Source organism: Neofelis nebulosa, chromosome 16 (assembly GCF_028018385.1).
Source record: "Neofelis nebulosa isolate mNeoNeb1 chromosome 16, mNeoNeb1.pri, whole genome shotgun sequence".
NCBI lineage: Eukaryota > Metazoa > Chordata > Mammalia > Carnivora > Felidae > Neofelis > Neofelis nebulosa.
The window spans coordinates 61,843,681-61,862,474 of record NC_080797.1 but is presented as its reverse complement, the minus strand read 5'-3'; the positions used below and the strand labels follow the sequence as shown (position 1 = coordinate 61,862,474).

The 18,794-nt window shown below is 37.2% G+C and overlaps 1 protein-coding gene across 2 annotated transcripts in view; it reads right to left on the bottom strand.

Moving 5' to 3' along the window:
- Window positions 1-181: 181 nt before the first annotated feature.
- TAOK1 (TAO kinase 1) overlaps window positions 182-18,794 on the bottom strand; it is a 146,033-nt gene continuing 127,420 nt past the window's right edge. For both annotated transcript variants that reach the window (XM_058703970.1, XM_058703972.1), the window contains 2 exons: window positions 18,189-18,371; window positions 182-9,502 (listed from right to left, as the gene is read on the bottom strand). In XM_058703970.1, coding sequence (XP_058559953.1) covers window positions 9,041-9,502; window positions 18,189-18,371 — 645 coding nt within the window. In that variant the 3' untranslated portion in view covers window positions 182-9,040. The remainder of the gene's footprint in view (window positions 9,503-18,188; window positions 18,372-18,794) is intronic.

Sequence of the window (18,794 nt, the reverse complement as noted above, 5' to 3'; positions counted from 1 at the left end):
CTGAGGCCATTAGACTGGAGGGTTTATGTCTGTATCAGGGAGTTCACTCTTCCCTGTATCTTACACATTTTTGTAATAGCCCCAACATCTAGCACTGTGCCTGAGATTAACAGTCACTTAATTGAAATATACTTTATCTTTTGGAAATAAAATTACTTTAAAAAACTAAGCAGAGACTCTGTGTACTAAAATTACTTTATTACAGTTGATTTTTTTTTAAACATTTCCTTTGCTATGATACAAAGGATACTTACAAACAAAATATTACATATGACCTTGTTTTCGCTCTTATGTTCTGACAACTTGGTAACAGCTTTAAATGCACAATCTATACAATTAATACAGGTTATATATGAACTATAAGGTATGTTGAACCAGAAGAATACTGACAATATACTGTACAATAAGCCTTACCAGTTAGTGCTGCGGACCATTTCTACCAAAAGGAAAATGCACATCTGTACAGTCACCTTTACCAGCTGGTGCTGACAGTGAGGGAGAGGCTTCTTCCCCATTGCAACCCTTGATAAGCCTCCACTGTGGGCATCTGTTTGGTCCGAAAATTGAGAGGACTGTGTATATTTAAAATTAGTCATCAGTAAAGTGGCAGAACATCACTTTCAACATGATAATCTCTCACCAAAAAATCAGTCCTAGTTTTAAAAGACCACAAGTCCTTTGTCTACCGCGAAAACCCTACAGGCTCAAGGGCTTTGGGAGATGAGAAGATGAAGGCTGCCAAAAAAGGAGGCAAGAAACCAAGCCAAAATCTAGGTCTTGCAAAATCATCATTTTTCCCTTCACCAAAGGGAAGTAGAAATGTACAAATTCATTGATGAACCTCAATGATAACATATCAGTTAGCTGATAACCCTCATTTTATCTGGACCCCTGACTTGTGGGAATAACGGAAAGAGATCGTGAATAATATAAACCACTTTTAGAAAAGAACTTCCTGCTTAGTTAACATATTCCCTTTAGCCACCAGAGCTGGTCCTGGGCCATTACAGGTGTGCATTCATCTCTCAATGGTCTACTCGGAAATGATAAGGTTACAGCTTTTTTTCTTTTCTTTTTTCTTTTTTAAATAAAAAGCAATTGACTGAAGCATTTTTCTTTTTCTTTTTTTTCTTTTTTTAGGTAAATAGCAAAAATAAAAATAAAAACCAACCCTGGCATTTGCACAAATGATGCAAATGGAGCGATGTGGCCTGTAAGGTAAGGGGTTAGTAGAAAGCAAGAGAGAAGTGAAGGAAATTCAGAGAAAACGATGTATTTTAACTTTTCTTAAAAATTTCTACAATACATGTGCAAAAAAATCATGCTGGTTGAGGAAAACAAAGGGAAATGAGTATATAAAACTAAAAACATAAATAATATGTTTGGATGACTGGTGAAAGCAGAAACCAACCTGGGTTACCAAAAGGATTATACATTCAAGATGCTCTTAAACCCAGTGGGATAACTTATGTTAAAACTGTGTTAATAGTTACGTTAAAAATCTCAAGTTTGTTTTTAAATCTTCACAATACAAGCAAAGCTGTTTTAAAATATACACTATACATATTTCTCAAAGTCTCTCCAACCTCATTAATGCGCATTAGGCTTTTTCATACACTAAAACAAGGGGGTTCTGAAAGCTAGGTTGCTCAGAGTAACCCATCCATTATTTAAATGTTCATTTTAAGTTTTAAATGGGTTAAAAATTTTAGCAGACTTACATAAATAGGATTTAGCAACACAAGTGTTAATTTAAAAAACTCTAAAGCATTTACAAATTATCTGGTTGGAACAGTCTGGGAAAGGTATGTGCACTATTACTTTAAAATGTTATTTACATCAGACCATTGCTTTTGTAAAAATTTCTCTAAAAGATAAAAAACAAAACTCAATAAATTTGGAGCATTAACCTATTCTAACCTAGCACAGAAGGATCATAAAAGGAAAGGTAAAATACGAAGAAAATTATCTTCTAATAGAAACCCCACATATCCTCTCCACTTGGATTTTGCCCTATGAAACCACCTGCAACTCCTAATAGGCTCATATATCAAGTGTCAAGATAATGTGGTAAAATATCTTGTCAGATAAATTACTGGCCTCAAGTGGACTTTTTAAAAAAATTCTTCCACCTTGTGTCTCTGGCTTGGATTATTTTAGGACACATACATGTAATTAATTGGAGGGGCACTCTAAGTAGGCACAATTCCCATTTAATGTGGAAGAAAATGTGTAACACATAAAATGTTAGGGAGAAGGGTGGTGGTTTCTTTGATATTATGAAATGCAAGGAAGCACATTTGGAATGGGCACCAAAAAAGAGCTATCTGGCAACACACCAGGGGCAGCCAACATCTTAATAAACTAAATATAGTTGTCTATGACAACAAGGGGGTTAGAAGGGTCCAGGACACCCCTCTCCCACTGTTTGATATGTGCCAAATAGTCACATGGACCAGCCAGAATCTGAAAACATTAAGCAGTTACATCTTTTTAAATCACGTAATTCACTCCATGACCATGTGCAACTTATAGTAACAATAATGTTCATGCTGAGGCAATGTACTTGAGGGCTCAGAAAAAGCAAAATGTGCCACTGAGAGAAACCTGTTCCCATACAACTGGTTTTCATGCTTTCAAGTGGCCCTAATACACCTTTGAAGCTAAGCCAAGCCATGCAAAAGCAAAGAGTACACACTTTTCATTAACATTGGTATCTCATTTTGCTAAACTCCACTGACCTCAGAGTTGCCACTGAAACATCTCAGTACTGAATGCATACAAACGACGGTTCACGGGTTTTTTAAAATGCATTTCCCTCGTCTATATTTACCAGCCTGTAATACCTTAGGCTACAAGGCATTTCAGAGAAAGGTTTAGTGGGGATAATGACAAAGGAACATATGCAATTCTGGAAATAGAAAAATACTCCAGAAATGGGATCAATGTGCCAGCAATTCACATAGTTCATTTCACTGAAAATTCAGCTACAGAGCCCAATAAACAGTTCCAAGCCATAATGTTATCACCTGCATAATTTACATAAACATTAAAACTCTTGCACTTTATAGACAAAACACACGTCTGTAAACATGGCCACTGGGGGAGGGAGGCTCCCTACCTCATTCATGATCGAAAACATGTAATCATTATATTAAATAAAATGACTTTGCTTCAAAAGATGTAAAACCTGACCGATTAAGCTTCACTTTCCCCTGTTCAACAACAGTTAAGCATTAATTCTAAAAATGTCACCTAGGATGGTTTCAGGATTAGATGCTAGGACCACAACTGGCAATGACAGCAACTCCTCTCTAGCTGGCACAGACTTATAAACTTTAGTACAAAAACAAAAAAATACAGAAACTAGGTCAATTTGTTAGCTACATATTTACAGATAATTACATGATTTTTCACTCATAATTGCTAAAAACTATGAGTGAAAAGGAAACTGTGCAGGCTGAATTACCCGTACTTGGGGGGGGGGGAGGGGAGGGCTCCTTGGGCATCAAGACACCCTTTTCATTCATTCAGAAATCTCATCTTCTCTCCACTTTTCCATGGCAAACTACCTACAGATGTCCAGGTTGGTATATCCAGTGGGCATCCTGTTTCAGAGAGGATTCACTTTTTTCTACATTAAAGAAGAATTTCTTGTATATTTAAAATAAAAAAATAAACCCGACACAGACAGACACATACATACACGCAAAAAAATCTCTCCGCAACTTCAAAAAGTTAGGATTGCTGGGAAACAGTTAACAGTGATGGTGACATAGGAAATGGCTCCCCAGTTTTAATTCTCCGCCTGTATTTTCTTTAAAGATATCTATTTTTGGGTGGGTGGGAGGGAAGTGCAAGTTTAAGAAACCCACAAGAGGCAGATAAGGTGCATATTAATTTATATTTCTTGTAATCTGAAGACTGTCATTAGGCCAAACGGGTTCTCTTCCTTTGTGTGAGTGAAATTTTGGAAATTTGAATATAAACGAGGGAAAACTTAGTCAACGTGACTTTAAAGGGGGCTACCGGAATTCAGCAGAAAAATATAAATGCACAATAACGGAAGAGTTCTCAGCTTCACTTTCTTTTTCTAGACAATGTTTAAATAAAACTTACTTCCTTACAAATTAATAGTCATTTCCAATGCAGACCTATTGTGGTGATTTCATAAAAGTGCAGACAACATAACCACACACACAGCAAGACAGACTTCAATCAGTAGTCCTTGCATACAAGAGGCAAGTCTGCTAAGTGTACAGCACAGCCTTCATCCTTTAGGGAATCTGAGGATGGGAAATTTCCAGTTCTCAACTTAAGAGTAAGTGAGCGCCTTCTCAAAGGCAATGCTACAACCTCAGGGGCACTATCATGTTAGGTGAGGGAAAAGAAGAGAGACTTTGTCTCTCTTTAATAATGATCTGTATTTTGGTAAGCAGCTCAGAGATGACAGCCCAAGTTTTGGCTTTGTTCCTTAGAGAAGGCAGTTTTCTATCTAAGAAACAAGAACCTCTTCTTCCATCATTATAGGAGATTCACACTTCTATACCTTAAATATATTATTTTCTGACTTGAATACACACTACACACTTCACATTGTAAGCATGGGACAGAATGCAGGACCATATAAACCTCCCAGGAAAGGGTTGCTGTGTTGGGCCAAATCTGTGCTTGAATAGTAGTGGCTCAGAAGAGCTGGAAGGTGCATGAAGAACTTAACTATTGGCAAGCAAGAAGAGGCAGCTCAAGGGAGAAAGCCCCACACCAATACCATATCCTTCTCTCCCAGTGGCCATTTCCTGTTGATCTCACCGTTTAGGAGAACCTTAGATGCTTTAGCAGTAATTCCTTTCTTGGCTGTTTTGGTCCTTAGCAAAATGTGTAAGTGTTAGTATCAACGGAGTAAAAAGAGCAAGAGGATCAATGGCATCACTACTAAGAAATACACCGAGATCGCGCACATGGAGACTGTGACTTACTGGTTCTTTTCATCATCTTGGCAGAGGAATCACCACCAGTGTTTGTAATTTCCACGGTTCATTTCTCTCTGCACCACTTATCGTTTATTGCATCACAACACAAACTCACAGAGACACTAACTGGCTCCTCCCCTGGCATTATTTTACTGCATTGCAACTTATGGTTCCACATTTACTTAACTTTCTTTCCACCCACACAAGTGCTAAGAAGGGAGTAAAAAAGAAAAGATTGCATCTAATGACCACCTTCTCATAAATATCAACCCAGAATACTCATTCTTAAGAAACACATGCATTCTTGCCTTAACTGAGGACTGAAATAACAAAATAACAGAACCTTAAGCACCCTGATGGAAATGTACAGTATGAATTACATCCATCTATCTATACACACATATAGACACTCATATGTATATACAGTATATACATACAAATGATAATAACTATACCAAAATGTGCATATTTAACACAGTTTTAAAAAGCCAGTAGATCATGGTATAATACAATTTATTTCCACTAGTGAATGGCACAAATGGAGAAATGCAAAGGAGGTGTTTCAAGTACAATAGTCATTTTTTCACAGGTGAAAATAAACAGTATTATTCCAGTGTCCAACACAATGTATTCTATAAAAGTTTAAAATGCCAGACATTTAGTACTTAAAGAAGTAGAAAGTTACTAAAGTCAGCCTTACGGTCTGAGAAAGATACTCATAGAGTTTTCGATTTGGGGATGGGGGGTGAGGAAAAATAGGGAGGAGTGTCAAGGACAGTTTTAGTGTACTGAATGGTCTTGATGTCTAGGCAGCTGAAAATCATAATGACTTTGCTAAAAAGTTCAATTTATCAATAAACCCTTGGCTTTGGGTACCAAGCATATTATACCTGTGGGGTGGTTCAAACGCAGGACTATTCATTTCTAGGCATAGAAAGGACTAAAAGGACTGGCAGCTCTAAATAAAAACAATATAAACACATTTTCCAGCTAACATTCTCTATATCATGAAAATACTTTCAGATCCTACAATTTGGGGTTAGAGCTAACTTTAATAAGAAGAGAAAAAGTATGTGCAAAAGGAAGGAAACCCAATTAGGAATAATATATTTCAAGGTATGAGGTTTTGCATTTTTAAAATGCTAACTTAAAAAATGGGAGAGACAGTGAACACAAGAAACTTTTTACTGCCAAGCTCTGGATACCAGATATAGCATTTACAATGTTCTGATATGCTGGACAAATTTCCCATACTTTTTATTTTCTTAAATACATATATACCAAGTGAACACCAACACTGGGGAGGAGGTAGTATTAATTTGATCAAATGTTGACATTTGTACACTGACTCAGAAAGTGCCTGCTTCTTTCTTTAGGATCTCTCAAAACTTTTCATATTTTCCTGCTACAAGCTTTACTCTTTGATGATTCCTACCATGTATGAGATTCCTCAGAAGTCAGATCACACAAACCAATTAAGTGAAATTATTTTTGCAAACTATAAATATTTTAATTAAATTAACTTAATGGAATAATCCAGGTATAGTCATGACCTACATGTAAAACTGGCTGTCATGCAATTCAATCAGATAGATACAAAGCCCTACTGGACAGACATGCGGAGTCAGTACTCAATCACGATTTTAAAAGTATATATGAACTCAGTAACTCGATTTGACTAAGTCCACAAGTAGACTCTAGCATGTATCACGGGTAGTATTTTGGATTTTAAAGAGTTTCGTACGCAAAACTGATCTGCTTCCATATTCCACCCCCTCCAGTAGTACAGATTGGCCAGACTGAATGACAGTTTTTTGAAATATATAAAATTCCATTACATTTTTGGACATTTAATTAATTCTAAAGAGCTCTCCTATCATTTTCCTCCAAACAGGTATATATCTCAGTTTGTCTGAAATACGGTAATATTTTAATGCCAGAAAAGAGAGATTCAGAAAATCAGAAGCCCCTTTCATTAGACAGGACGAGTGCATGTTATGTTCACCTAATAACTAGTGATCGTGAGCATGGTCAAAAGGACAATGTATCATAGTGTTATCTGAAACACTGCCTAAACTGAGTGTGAATTCTACTGTTACCTTGGTTTTTTAAAAATTTACATTAAAATATTAATTTTTCTTCCAGTTACCTTTCAATGAATGCCAGAAACTCCTAAAGGGGAGGCTTCATGGAGATTGGGCTGACATACCTGGGGAAGACTTAAATTTGGTTGAGAAAAGCCAAGATTTCAACAGTGATAGATTACTGTTTGGTCATCACTCAGGTCTAGGTGTCACTGAGACTTAGGGAATTCTAACTTGGAGCCCTCTGACCACATGAAAATGAGGACCCAGAGTTAGTAGCAAGGGTTCTTCAAGACAACTGGGGAGGGGGCAGGGCAATAACTTGTAAGAAACTCTGATCTGTCACTGGGAAGGACATTTTTTTTCCTTCAAGTCATACTCATAGCTCCTTAACCACCTTCAACTCAATTTCCACACTGGGTGTGGAATGCCAAGGAACATCTGACTTTTAGCGTTGGGTTGATCCTTCATTGCAAAACATAAAACAAAACAAAACATGCCCCTCTCTGGGGAAAAAAAAAGTTAGCTTTCATTAAGATTCCCTGACCACTATAACTTACTTAACCTTTTTTTTTGTCTTTTTTAATTTGCCAAACTTGATAGTTCCTTTTCAGTAGTACTTTAGCACTGAGGCTAGAGACTTCTGGAAGTGGTGTTTCCTACTGTGTGATGTTAACATGATGCCAAATGGTCACTAAGTCTCAAGGAACTAAAAGTTTGTAAAGTATTGCAGCAACAAAAATAGCCAAAAGAAGAGAGAGAGAGAGAGAGAGAGAGAGACAAAAGAAAAAAAAAGGACCTGCACATACAGCAAAATCTACAGTGGTGATGAGGATTAGTCAGCAGCTGGTAAAGTCATTGGCTCAGTGACTCCTGGTTCACTATGGCAACTAAATATTTAAATAATTGGCTATTCTACTTGTAAACAGGAAATCCCATAAGCCAAAAGGGGGAGGATAATCAAATTATGTCTATGTAGTGTAATGAGAATTCCAATGGATGGCAGTTTGCAAATATGGCATCCTTCAAATACCTCTGGCATTTGATTTGTATTGGCTATATGTCTGTTTTTGTACAAAGTAAAAGTACTGTTTGGGGTCTTGGGAGTTATAGAGCTTAGCTAGGATGAGATATCACAGTAAAAGCAATAAAACATTAGGATATATAGGCTTCATCTCCTTACTCTGCTGCTGAACATACCCACCACATGAACTTTCAGGGGCCTCTCTCACCTTCCAGTCTCCCCTTTGAAGGCTCACAGGTTTGTTGATGCAATTTCCACACAACTTGTGATCTCCTGAAGCACCTCCATCTCACCATGCCACAAAGAAGGCACAATTGAACGGACAAAACAAAAACAAAAACTGACAAACCTATGCAGCATTCAGAAAAAGAACTAAGTTGTTTTCTACTCTCTGTAAAAGTCAATGCAACCCTTTAGTGTTCGTGAATTTCTACTCTTTTACTCCAAATGAGGCCGAGAAGTCAGACCAATTTAATAAAGAAAATACACTGGTGAGGGGATACAGGTGTGTTTCAATAATCACTTGGTTCAACATATGCTGCCTGCCTGCTGTGAGTGGCTCATAAGAATTTGGGGTGTGGGGAAGGCTTTAGATCTTTTCACAAATTTCTTAGAATACAGTAGCCCCAAAGTGATGACTCACGCCACTATGCTGTATTCTATTTTTGCAGTGTTCAAAAATTACCCCCAATCTAGCCAATTTCTTTTTACATACACACAATTCCCCCTTTCAAAATTTTTCCAGAAGTTAAAGAACAAAACAAAACCCGGCAGCCAAATGCTATGACATCTCAATTAGTAAACACAAAACAGAATGCTTTACAAAAATGAATAAAATATACCATATGCACTCAGCGTCCACACTGTAGTACCCAAGTGAGGAGGCTGCTGTGATGATGTCTGTAGGCAGTTTCTTTTGGCAGACAGCTCCAGCGGAATTGCCACTCTCAATTATTAAGTTATGTATAAGACATGTGTGACCCATTGGATATTTGTGATGTGACACTCGTGCTTCTGCTCATGCCCTGCTCTGTCCGTCCCCCAGAAGCTGTCCGCCTCAGAGCCTGAGGGCTATTGCGGACTCCCATACTGCTACCTCGGGGTACCCCTTGCATTGGCCCTGAAGGGTGACCCCATGGTTGGGGTCCACCTTGCATTGGATGGCCCCAAGCCTGTGGTGGGCCACCCATGGGATGACCCCAGTGAGGTCCTGGACCCCCAGTAGGATTATGAGACCAACCAGAAGCTCCTGGGTAGCTGTGGCTAAATGCCTCAGGGGAAAGATTGGAAAGGACCATGTTACTAAAACCTAGTCTCATGCTTTCAGAGTCAAAAGCTTCAATTTCTCTGGCTTGGCGCTCCAACAGACTTCTTATTCGTTCTGTGCGTTCATTCTGCAAAGCCAACATCTCTTCCTCAATCTGTTTGGGGTTGGGGAGGAAAGCAAAAAGAAAGGTGATTTATTTAAAAGAAAATCTATAAATTAAGGAAACAGTAATTACTCAGCTTTGAAGTGAATCATAAAATAGTTCATTCTGGCTATTTTTTTTTAATTTTTTTTTTTTTAAACGTTTATTTATTTTTGAGACAGAGAGAGACAAGAGCATGAATGGGGGAAGGTCAGAGAGAGAGGGAGACACAGAATCCGAAACAGGCTCCAGGCTCTGAGCTGTCTGCACAGAGCCCAATGCGGGGCTCGAACTCACAGACCGCGAGATCATGACCTGAGCTGAAGTCGCATGCTCAACCGACTGAGCCACCCAGGTGCCCCTCATTCTGGCTATTTTATGGATGTACGTTTAAAGTTAAAAAAAAATTTTTTTTAACATTTATTTATCCTTGAGGGAAAGAGAGAGTGTGAGTGGGGGAGGGGCAGAGAGAGAGGGAGACACAGAATCTGAAGCAGGCTTCAGGCTCCGAGCTGTCAGCACAGAGCCCGATGTGGGGCTTGAACTCACGAGCCGCGAGATCATGACCTGAGCTGAAGTCGGATGCCCAACTGACTGAGCTACCCTAAAGTTTTTTTGTTTTTTTTTTTGAGAGTGCAAGCAAGCATGCATGTGAGTGGGGGAGGGACAGAAAGCAAGGGAGAGAGAATCCCAAGCAGGCTCCACGCTGTCAGCACAGAGCCCAATGCAGGGCTCGATCTCATGAGGTCATGGTGAGATCATGACCTGAGCTGAAACCAAGAGTCAGATTTTTAACCAACTGAGACACCCAGATGCCCTGCACATTTAAGAATTTAAAGAGATGTTGGGCACCTGGCTAGTTCAGTTTGAAGAGTATGTGATTCCTGATCTCAGGGTCATGAGTTCCGGACCCACCTGAATGTAGAGGTTACTTAAAAATAAATAAATAAAAACTTAAAACAAAATTCTACAAAGAAATTAAAGAAATGTACTCTAGGAATCATGTACAACTTATTTTTTTTAATGTGTAGGATCAAGTTCTTTTTTAAAAATTAAATTAGGGGTGCCTGGGTGGTTTAGTCGGATAAGTGTCTGACTTTAGCTCAGGTAATGCCTTACGGTTCATGGGTTCAGCCTCGTGTTGGGCTCTGTGCTGACAGCTCAGAGACTGGAGCCTGTTGGATGTTGAATAAACATTCAAAAAACATTTTTTAATTAAATTAGATGATTTTATATTTAATATAGTTGATGTTACATTAGTTTCAGGTTAAAATCAAGTTCTTTTTTTTTTTAATTTGGTTTTTAATGTTTATTTATTTTTGAGAGAGAGAGACAGAGTGTGAGCAGGGGAGAGGCAGAGAGAGGGAGATATAGAATCCAAAGCAGGCTCCAGGCTCTGACCTGTCAGCACAGAGCCCGATGCAGGCTCAAACTCATGAGCCATGAGATCATGACCTGAGCTAAAGTCAGGCACTTAACTGACTGAGCCACCCAGACGCCCCAAAGTCAAATTCTTAAAAGCAAAGGCAGGGGTGCCTGGCTGGCTCAGTTAGTACAGCAGGTGACTCTTGAGCTCAAGCCCCATGTTGGGTGCAGAGACTACTTTAAAAAAATAAATCAAGGTAATTATCATAAATGGCTATTAAATTCATTAGGTAAAAAAATGAATGAAAAAAAACGTGGGTAAGGGGAAACTAGCCCTATCAGACATCCCATAATGTCACTCTAATAAAATATGGTATTGGTGTGAAATAGATAATTAGTAAAATAGAATTAGAATAAAGATCTCAGTTTGCAGGCTTTTAATGCAAGACAAAAGCAGTACTTAATGGGAAAAAATAATGCAAGCACAATTGGCTAATATCTAGAAGGAAATGGAACCCCATCTTAATACCATATTCGAGACAGACCAAAACTTTAAGTGAACACAAACAAACCAAAAAACCTAAAAAGTTTTCATTAAAAAGTTAGAAGATTCTATGTAGCTAAAGATTCATAGCTGGGTAGCCATCATCATCAGTTCTGAAAAACTGGAAGGTATTACAAATAAAGATAGTTGGCTGTATAGGATTTTTTTTTTAATATTAAAAAATACATAATAGTCAATAGATAATGAAAAAAAAAGGTTGATAGAGAACTCTTGAATGATCAGATGGACAAAACCTGAACCCACTGATCAATATTAATATCATTTAAAAGTGAGACAACTAGACATTATGTATCTCTTGATGTGATGCAAAAGGAAGTACACAGTAACCCTTATGAAAATTACCTGCAAAATTTTTTGAAAGAAAAGAAAGTTTAAATATTATCATGCCTCCAGATTTAATTACCAGTTTACAGGAAATATGAAGTAAAGGAGACAGGAATACATTAAATTACACCACAAAAATGAAATAAGTCAAATTCATATGTGAGAATTCCTACAGAGTAAATGATCCAATCTTCAGTAAAAAAAAAAAAAGGGGGGGGGGTAACCAGACTAAAAGACTTAAAAGATAATTAACCAGAGGTGCCCGGATGGCTTAGTTGGTTAAGCAGTCAACTCTTGGTCTTGGCTCAGGTCATGATCTCACAGTTCAGGAGTTCAAATTCCATGTCTGGCTCTGCACTAGTGGCATAGAGCCTGCTTGGGATTCTGTCTCTCACTCTCTCTCTCTCTCTCTCTCTCTCTCTCTCTCTAAATAAATTTTAAAAACTTAAAAAAAAAAAATTAACCAAATGCAATGTGTAGACTCTGTCTGGGCCCCAATCCAAATAAACCAACTTAAGACATTTTTGAGATAAAAGGGGAAACTTAGGCATGGACTGAGTATTAAACATTATTAAAATTTTATTATGAATTTTCTTAGATATCACAATGGAATTATCATTATGTTAAATTCAAAAAGTCTTTATCTATATTTAGGAGGCAAATGATGGTATGCTGAAATTTGCTTTAAAATACTCCAGACATTCTTCCCCACCTCCTGCCTCCACCACATAAAGCTGTGCGTGTGGAGCAGGGGGATAGATAAGAAAAAATTAGCAAAATATTAGTAACTGTTGAAGCTGGGTGGTGAGTACTGGGGGATTCCATTGTACTAATTCCTATTTGTGTATGTTTGAAAATTTCCATAAACAGTTTTTAAAAGATAAAAAGAGATAAAGGAGCATTAAATCAGATATCAAGGTATTTGATGATTTAAGCCAACAGTCACTTCTCTGCAGAACTTTAATTCAACAAATGTTTAGTTCTTATGTATCAAGTTTTCAGAAGTACCCTTTTTAAAGAATATGAAGTTTAGCATGGGAGACACATGCAAATACAAAATCTCAATAGAATGTGGTAAGACATAATAACGAATTTATAAGGTACAAAAATAAAAAGGGATGGAGTGATTCACTCTATAAGGGAGAGAGACGAGGGCAAAGTATTCTCAGAGGAGGTGGCAGAAACTGGATTCTGAAGGAAGAAAACAGATCTACCAGGAAGACAATGGGGAGGAAAAGATATTTTCAGCAGAAGGAACACGTGTAAGGGCATGAGAAAATGATAAAATAATAATTATTATGGCCAGATGGATTCCAGTAAGAAAAGTATGAAAATTATTGAACATTCTAAGTACTAAAGTGTTACAAAGTTTTACAGTAAGCATTTCATACCAAGGATGAAGAAGAATTTAAGATTACACATGGATGCTTTTTCTGAGGGAAAGACATCAAATTGTTAACTGTGGTGATTTGAATGGTGGGACTAAAGACATCTTAATTTCTATTTATGTTTTTCTAAAGTTGTCAAGTTTTTTTTTAAGTTTTTTTTTTAAGGTTTTATTTTTAAGTAATCTCTGCACCCAACATGGGGCTTGGACTCACACACAACCCCGAGATCAAGAGTCGCATGATCTACTGAGTCAGCCAGGTGCCCCTAAACTTGTCAAGTTTTAAGAAAAATGATTGTGAATTTGTAAAATAATTTCCCACTTTTACTCTCTTTATATAAAATACCCGATTCATATAGAATTTACATATCTCTAAGGATTCAAAGAACTTCAAATTTTTCTTTTAAATATTTTTATGTAAAACTTTCAAAAATCCATTTGCTAAAAGCATTTATTTTAATTCAAGCGATCTAATAAATGATGAGAATGTGCTAAGTACATAACTGATCCAGATGTCTTGCATATTATGAAGGAAACTCATGACAAAAGCATTAAACACACTGGAGCACCTGGGCAGCTCAGTTCATTAAGCATCTGACTCTTGGTCTCAGCTCAGGTCTTGATCTCACAGTCATGAGTTCAAGCCCCACACTGGGCTCTGTGCTGGGTGTGAAGCCTACTTAAAAATATATACGTATCTATGTGTCTGGTTGGGGTACAGCAACCAGATACATATATACATATATATTTTACACATTAATGTTTCTCAACCTTTTATCTAGTAAGCACAGTTTTAATTTTGATTAGTTTTGTCACTTAAACTCAGAACATTTTTCAACAAGATAAAAATGAAAACTAAGATTTGTGATGGGCTATATTAATTCCCATTTCTTTTAAAAGATGTTAGTTATTTCTGAAAATTAGAAAGGTGGTTTCACTGGGTAGATAAGAATTACCATAATTAAGACTTTTGAGAGGCTCTTCCAACCCATCTCCTTTGAAATTAAATGTGATTATTTTTATGTTCCACAAAGAAAGGTCCTATAAAATATTCCAATTGTCGATTCTTACTTAAAAACTACTAACCATGTTGTTGGTGCTGTGACATACTGAGGGGTGCCTGGGTGGCTCAGTCGGTTGAACATCCAACTCTTGGTTTCCACTCAGGTCATGATCTCACAGTCATGAGATCGAGCCCCACGTCTGGCTCTGCACTGGGCGTGAAGCCTGCTTAAGATTCTCCCTCTCCTTCTGCCCTCCCCCTCAAAAAATTATAAAAACAAAAACAACAATAACAACAACAAAACAAACAAAAAAAACACCTACCAACCATGTTGTTGATGCTGTGAAATACTGAAAGAAAATTCAATGATAATAAAAAAGCCCATTTATACTTCAAAGACACTGACACTTTTCATGCATGTCTAAAATTCACATGGAATTTAACATTTATAGTTATGTTATCTTGCTGTTTATGTAAAGGAAGAGCAAGAAAAGTTGTAATAAGACCTCATGTGAGTCAAGTGCAGCTTACATTGTTGGTGTCTCAACAACCTAAAGGAACAATTTTTGGTTCATTTGGAGGCTGAAAGCAATCTTCAAAGAGAATTGTTATTCATCTATGAACAACTCTGATTTCACCTCTATTTTCAGATGACGGTTTCTTATCTGTACAACCAGTAGGTACAAAGTGCAGAAACATAGCTGTTAAAAATTTTCAAAGTTTTTGTAGAGAAGGTACATGGACTTGGTAGTTGCCAAATGACCCAACTACTTTATAGTCATGTGCTTCACTTGAAATGTAAACATTAACCCTAAAAATCAAGCAGCAACTCAAAGCACTATTTATCACCCTATTGTTCTTTTATTATTAATACTAAAATATCATAAGCACTTTCCATTATCAAAGTTAATATTTTAAAAATAAAAAACAACCAATTGGGGCACCTGGGTGGCTCAGCTGGTTTAGTGTCTGACTCTTGATTTCGGCTCAGGTCATGACCTCACGGTTTGTGGGTTCGAGCCCTCATCGGGCTCTGCACTGACAGTGCTGAGCCTGCTTGGTTGGGATTTTCTATCTCCTTTCTCTCTCTGTCCCTCCCCCACTCGCTTGTGGGCACTCTCTCTCAAATAATAAAAAAAAAGAAGAATCAATCAAATCTCTGTATTAATATTGCCACTACTAGCATTCTTTCAATTCACTTTAAGTATAATTTGTCATTTTTATTTCATTCAACATATCATAAGCATTTCCCCATATTAATACTGTCTTTGTAGCCATCATTTAAATGGCTGAGTAAGAAGATTTCATTGGCTTGGTCATAATTACTTAATTATATCTCTATTTCAGATGGTTAAGTGTTTTTTTTTCTTCTTTTTTTCCCATGTTTTTATTTAAATTCCAATTAGTTAACATACAGTGTATTAGTTTCAGATGTAGGATTTAGTGATTTATCACAACATGTGCCATCCTTAATCCCCATCACCCATTTAATCCATCCTCCACCCCTGCCTGAGCCTCCATCCTTCCAGTAACCTAGATGGTTAGGTGTTTTAAACCATTATAAATTATGTTATAGTGATAATTTTTATGCATATTCCCCCCTATATTTTGGATTTCTTTTTCTTAGACTAAATTATTAAAATATTAAATACTTAACAATTCTAAAGCTCAACATATACATCCAAATTGCTTTTCAAAATGGACTAACAGTCCCCCTACGCAGTAGGAGCAGTACTCCTACACAGCAGGAGAGCACCACTGCGTCTTTACCAGTGGGTACAGTTTTACACCAGGCTTTGCAGAACATGTAAACTTTGGTTCATATATTGAAATAAGACTGTACCTAAGATACTAATTAGCACTGTTTAACTCTCAACCACTAGGTGGAGCTATAAAAATACAAATATATTATAATAGTACCTATATTTCTCTCACAACACTATTTCTACAATACTATAGAAGTTTTCCTTTTAGTGATAATTTTGAAGCATAAGAGACAGAACTTTACAGAGAATTTTAAATATTCAAATTGGAATCATATTTATGAAATCTGTACATAGTACAAACTAGATTTTTCTTTTTTCTTTTAAAGTTTATTTATTTGAGAGAGAAAGAAAGCACAAGCAGGGAGGGGCAGAGAGAGGTGAGAGAGAGAATCCAGAGCAGAGCTTGATGTGGGGCTCAAACCCACAAACTGTGAGATCATGACCCGAGCAAAAATCCAGAGTTAGACACTTAACGAACAGAGCCACCTGCTTATCCCCAAACTAGATTCTTCTCAAATTTTATATGTGTTCTATGTTTCTCATCTTGAGTGAGAAACATAACTGAGATAATTTATAGAAGCAAATACCTCTCAAAGAAGCCAGCAATAAAGACAGCTGTCCCAGGGAAATAGTAACATCTTAGTGGATTTTTTGAGACTATTATTTTTTAATGTAAGAAGGCATTGTATTTTTATCCAGAAACAATGACAACTTTCATTAGGCAAGACCATTAGAAAAGTATTCACTTACAATGGACCTAAGACTATACCAGCTGTTGGGAGCTTATGGCCCAGGAATTCTTGAACATAGCTCTGAATCCTAGATAAAACTGATATTCTACTACAGTTGCTCCTTAAACAACACAAGTTTGGATGACATGGATCCTCTTACATGTGGGTTTTTTTCAGTAAATATAGTACAGTACTGTAAATGTATTTTCTCAATAATATTTTTTTTTCTCGGGGCACCTGGGTGGCTCTCAGGTGGTTGAGCTTCCGACTTTGGTTCAGGTCATGATCTCACTGGTTCATGAGTTCAAGCCCACCTCGGGCTTGCTGCTGTCAGCACAGAGCCCATTTCGGATCCATTGTCTCCTCTCTCTCTGCCCTTCCCCCACTTGCGCTCTCTCAAAAATAAACATTAAAAAAACACATGTTTTATTTTCTCTAACTTACTTTACTGTAAGAATACAGTATATAATACATGTAACATACAAAATATGTGTTAATCAACTATGTTGTCGGTAAAGCTTCCGGTCAATTTTATAATGTGTAAGAAAAGTTATACACAAATTTTCAACTGCATGGGTTGTCACAGCCCCTAACCCCTGCATTAAGGGTTAAGTATACTTCTAAAAACAAATACTTTTCCTCTCAAAATTCTGCCCATCACCCTTTCCCTAAAACATACATAATACTCACACACAGCTCTACTACCTTAAAGGATGAAATGAATTTGGAGATTATAGTTCTGTTCTTTAATATATCTGACAAAGAATAAGTAAAAAATAAGTAAGTGAAGATACGTCTAGAAGTAACATTTTCAGCCTGATTTTTCACCTATGTGGAACTGGTTTTACCTCCTGCCCTCTAATAATCTTCCACCAATCTGTATAGTTACAGGCCCAAGATGTACAAGTATATATTCCTGATGCTTCATTCCTGCTTCTCCCAGGCAATTACTAATGTTCTGTTTCTTCACTATCCAAGTTTTTCTCCAATCTCCTTTTTCACCCCCAATCTCCTTAACGAGAGAAGGTACACAAAAGAAGTGAGGAACACAGAGACAGAACTACTCTCTCCCAATTCAACTGTCTTCACAGAACCCCATATTCCTTTTTCTAGCAATTACTACTTAATTATATTTCCTTGATGTTTAGAACTCAATAATTATAAGGTTAATTATTGGGTCAATAATTTTATTTATTTTTAATTTTAAGTGTTTATTTTTTAAGAGAGAGCAAGAGCAAACCACGGAGGGGCAGAGAGACAGAAATCTCAAGCAGGCTCCACGCTTTCAGAGCAGAGCCCAACGCAGGGCTCGAACTCCAAACCCTGAGATCATGACCTTAGCCAAAACCGAGAGTCAGACACTTAACCAACTGAGCCATCCAAGCACCCAAATCAATAATTTTAAAGAAAAAGCAAAACGCTACCAAAACTAGAATTAAGGAAACATGGTATTATGAAAACAATCCAATGCCACCTCTGTCAATATGAAAAATATGTATAAAATGCTTTTGCTAAAAGCAAACACTAGCACAATTACCTTCCTCATATTACTTATACCTTTTGTTCTAAGAGTGCCCTGCGGAGGGAGACCCTCTGTTCAAGCTCTCGAAGCTCCCGATCATGTTGTGCCTCGGCTTGCATCTTGATTTTGCTCTGATATGCATTCAATAGCTCCAGTTCCTGCTGCAGCTGCATCTTTAAAACCTGGCATTCTGCTTCCTGTGCTTCATCCAAACGTAGCTGAAAGAAAGAAGGAAAACAAATATATCTAACTGTGAGCTCTCTATTCCTGACCTATGGAAAAGAGGAGGTGTGAAAGAAGACAGACCACTCTTTTGTAGGATATACAATTGTTCTCTCTCATGTCGTGGAATGAACATCTCTGAAAAAGGAAGGTCTAGTAACCTTTATCTTTAGGAAGATAAAGCTATCATCAGCTCTTTGGAAGATGGCTAAATAACCATATTTTTCGTAAGAAAAATCTAGAATCTGATCAGGTAATATGTATGACTCTGAATGTTTTCTCTCCAATGAAAATAACTACAGCATAGGGACCAGCAAACAGCTTACTGGCCAAATCTGGGCAGCAGCTGGGTTTTTTTGCTTTCATTTTTTTATATACTCCACTAGTTAAGAATGGTTTTTACATTTGAAGTAGTTACA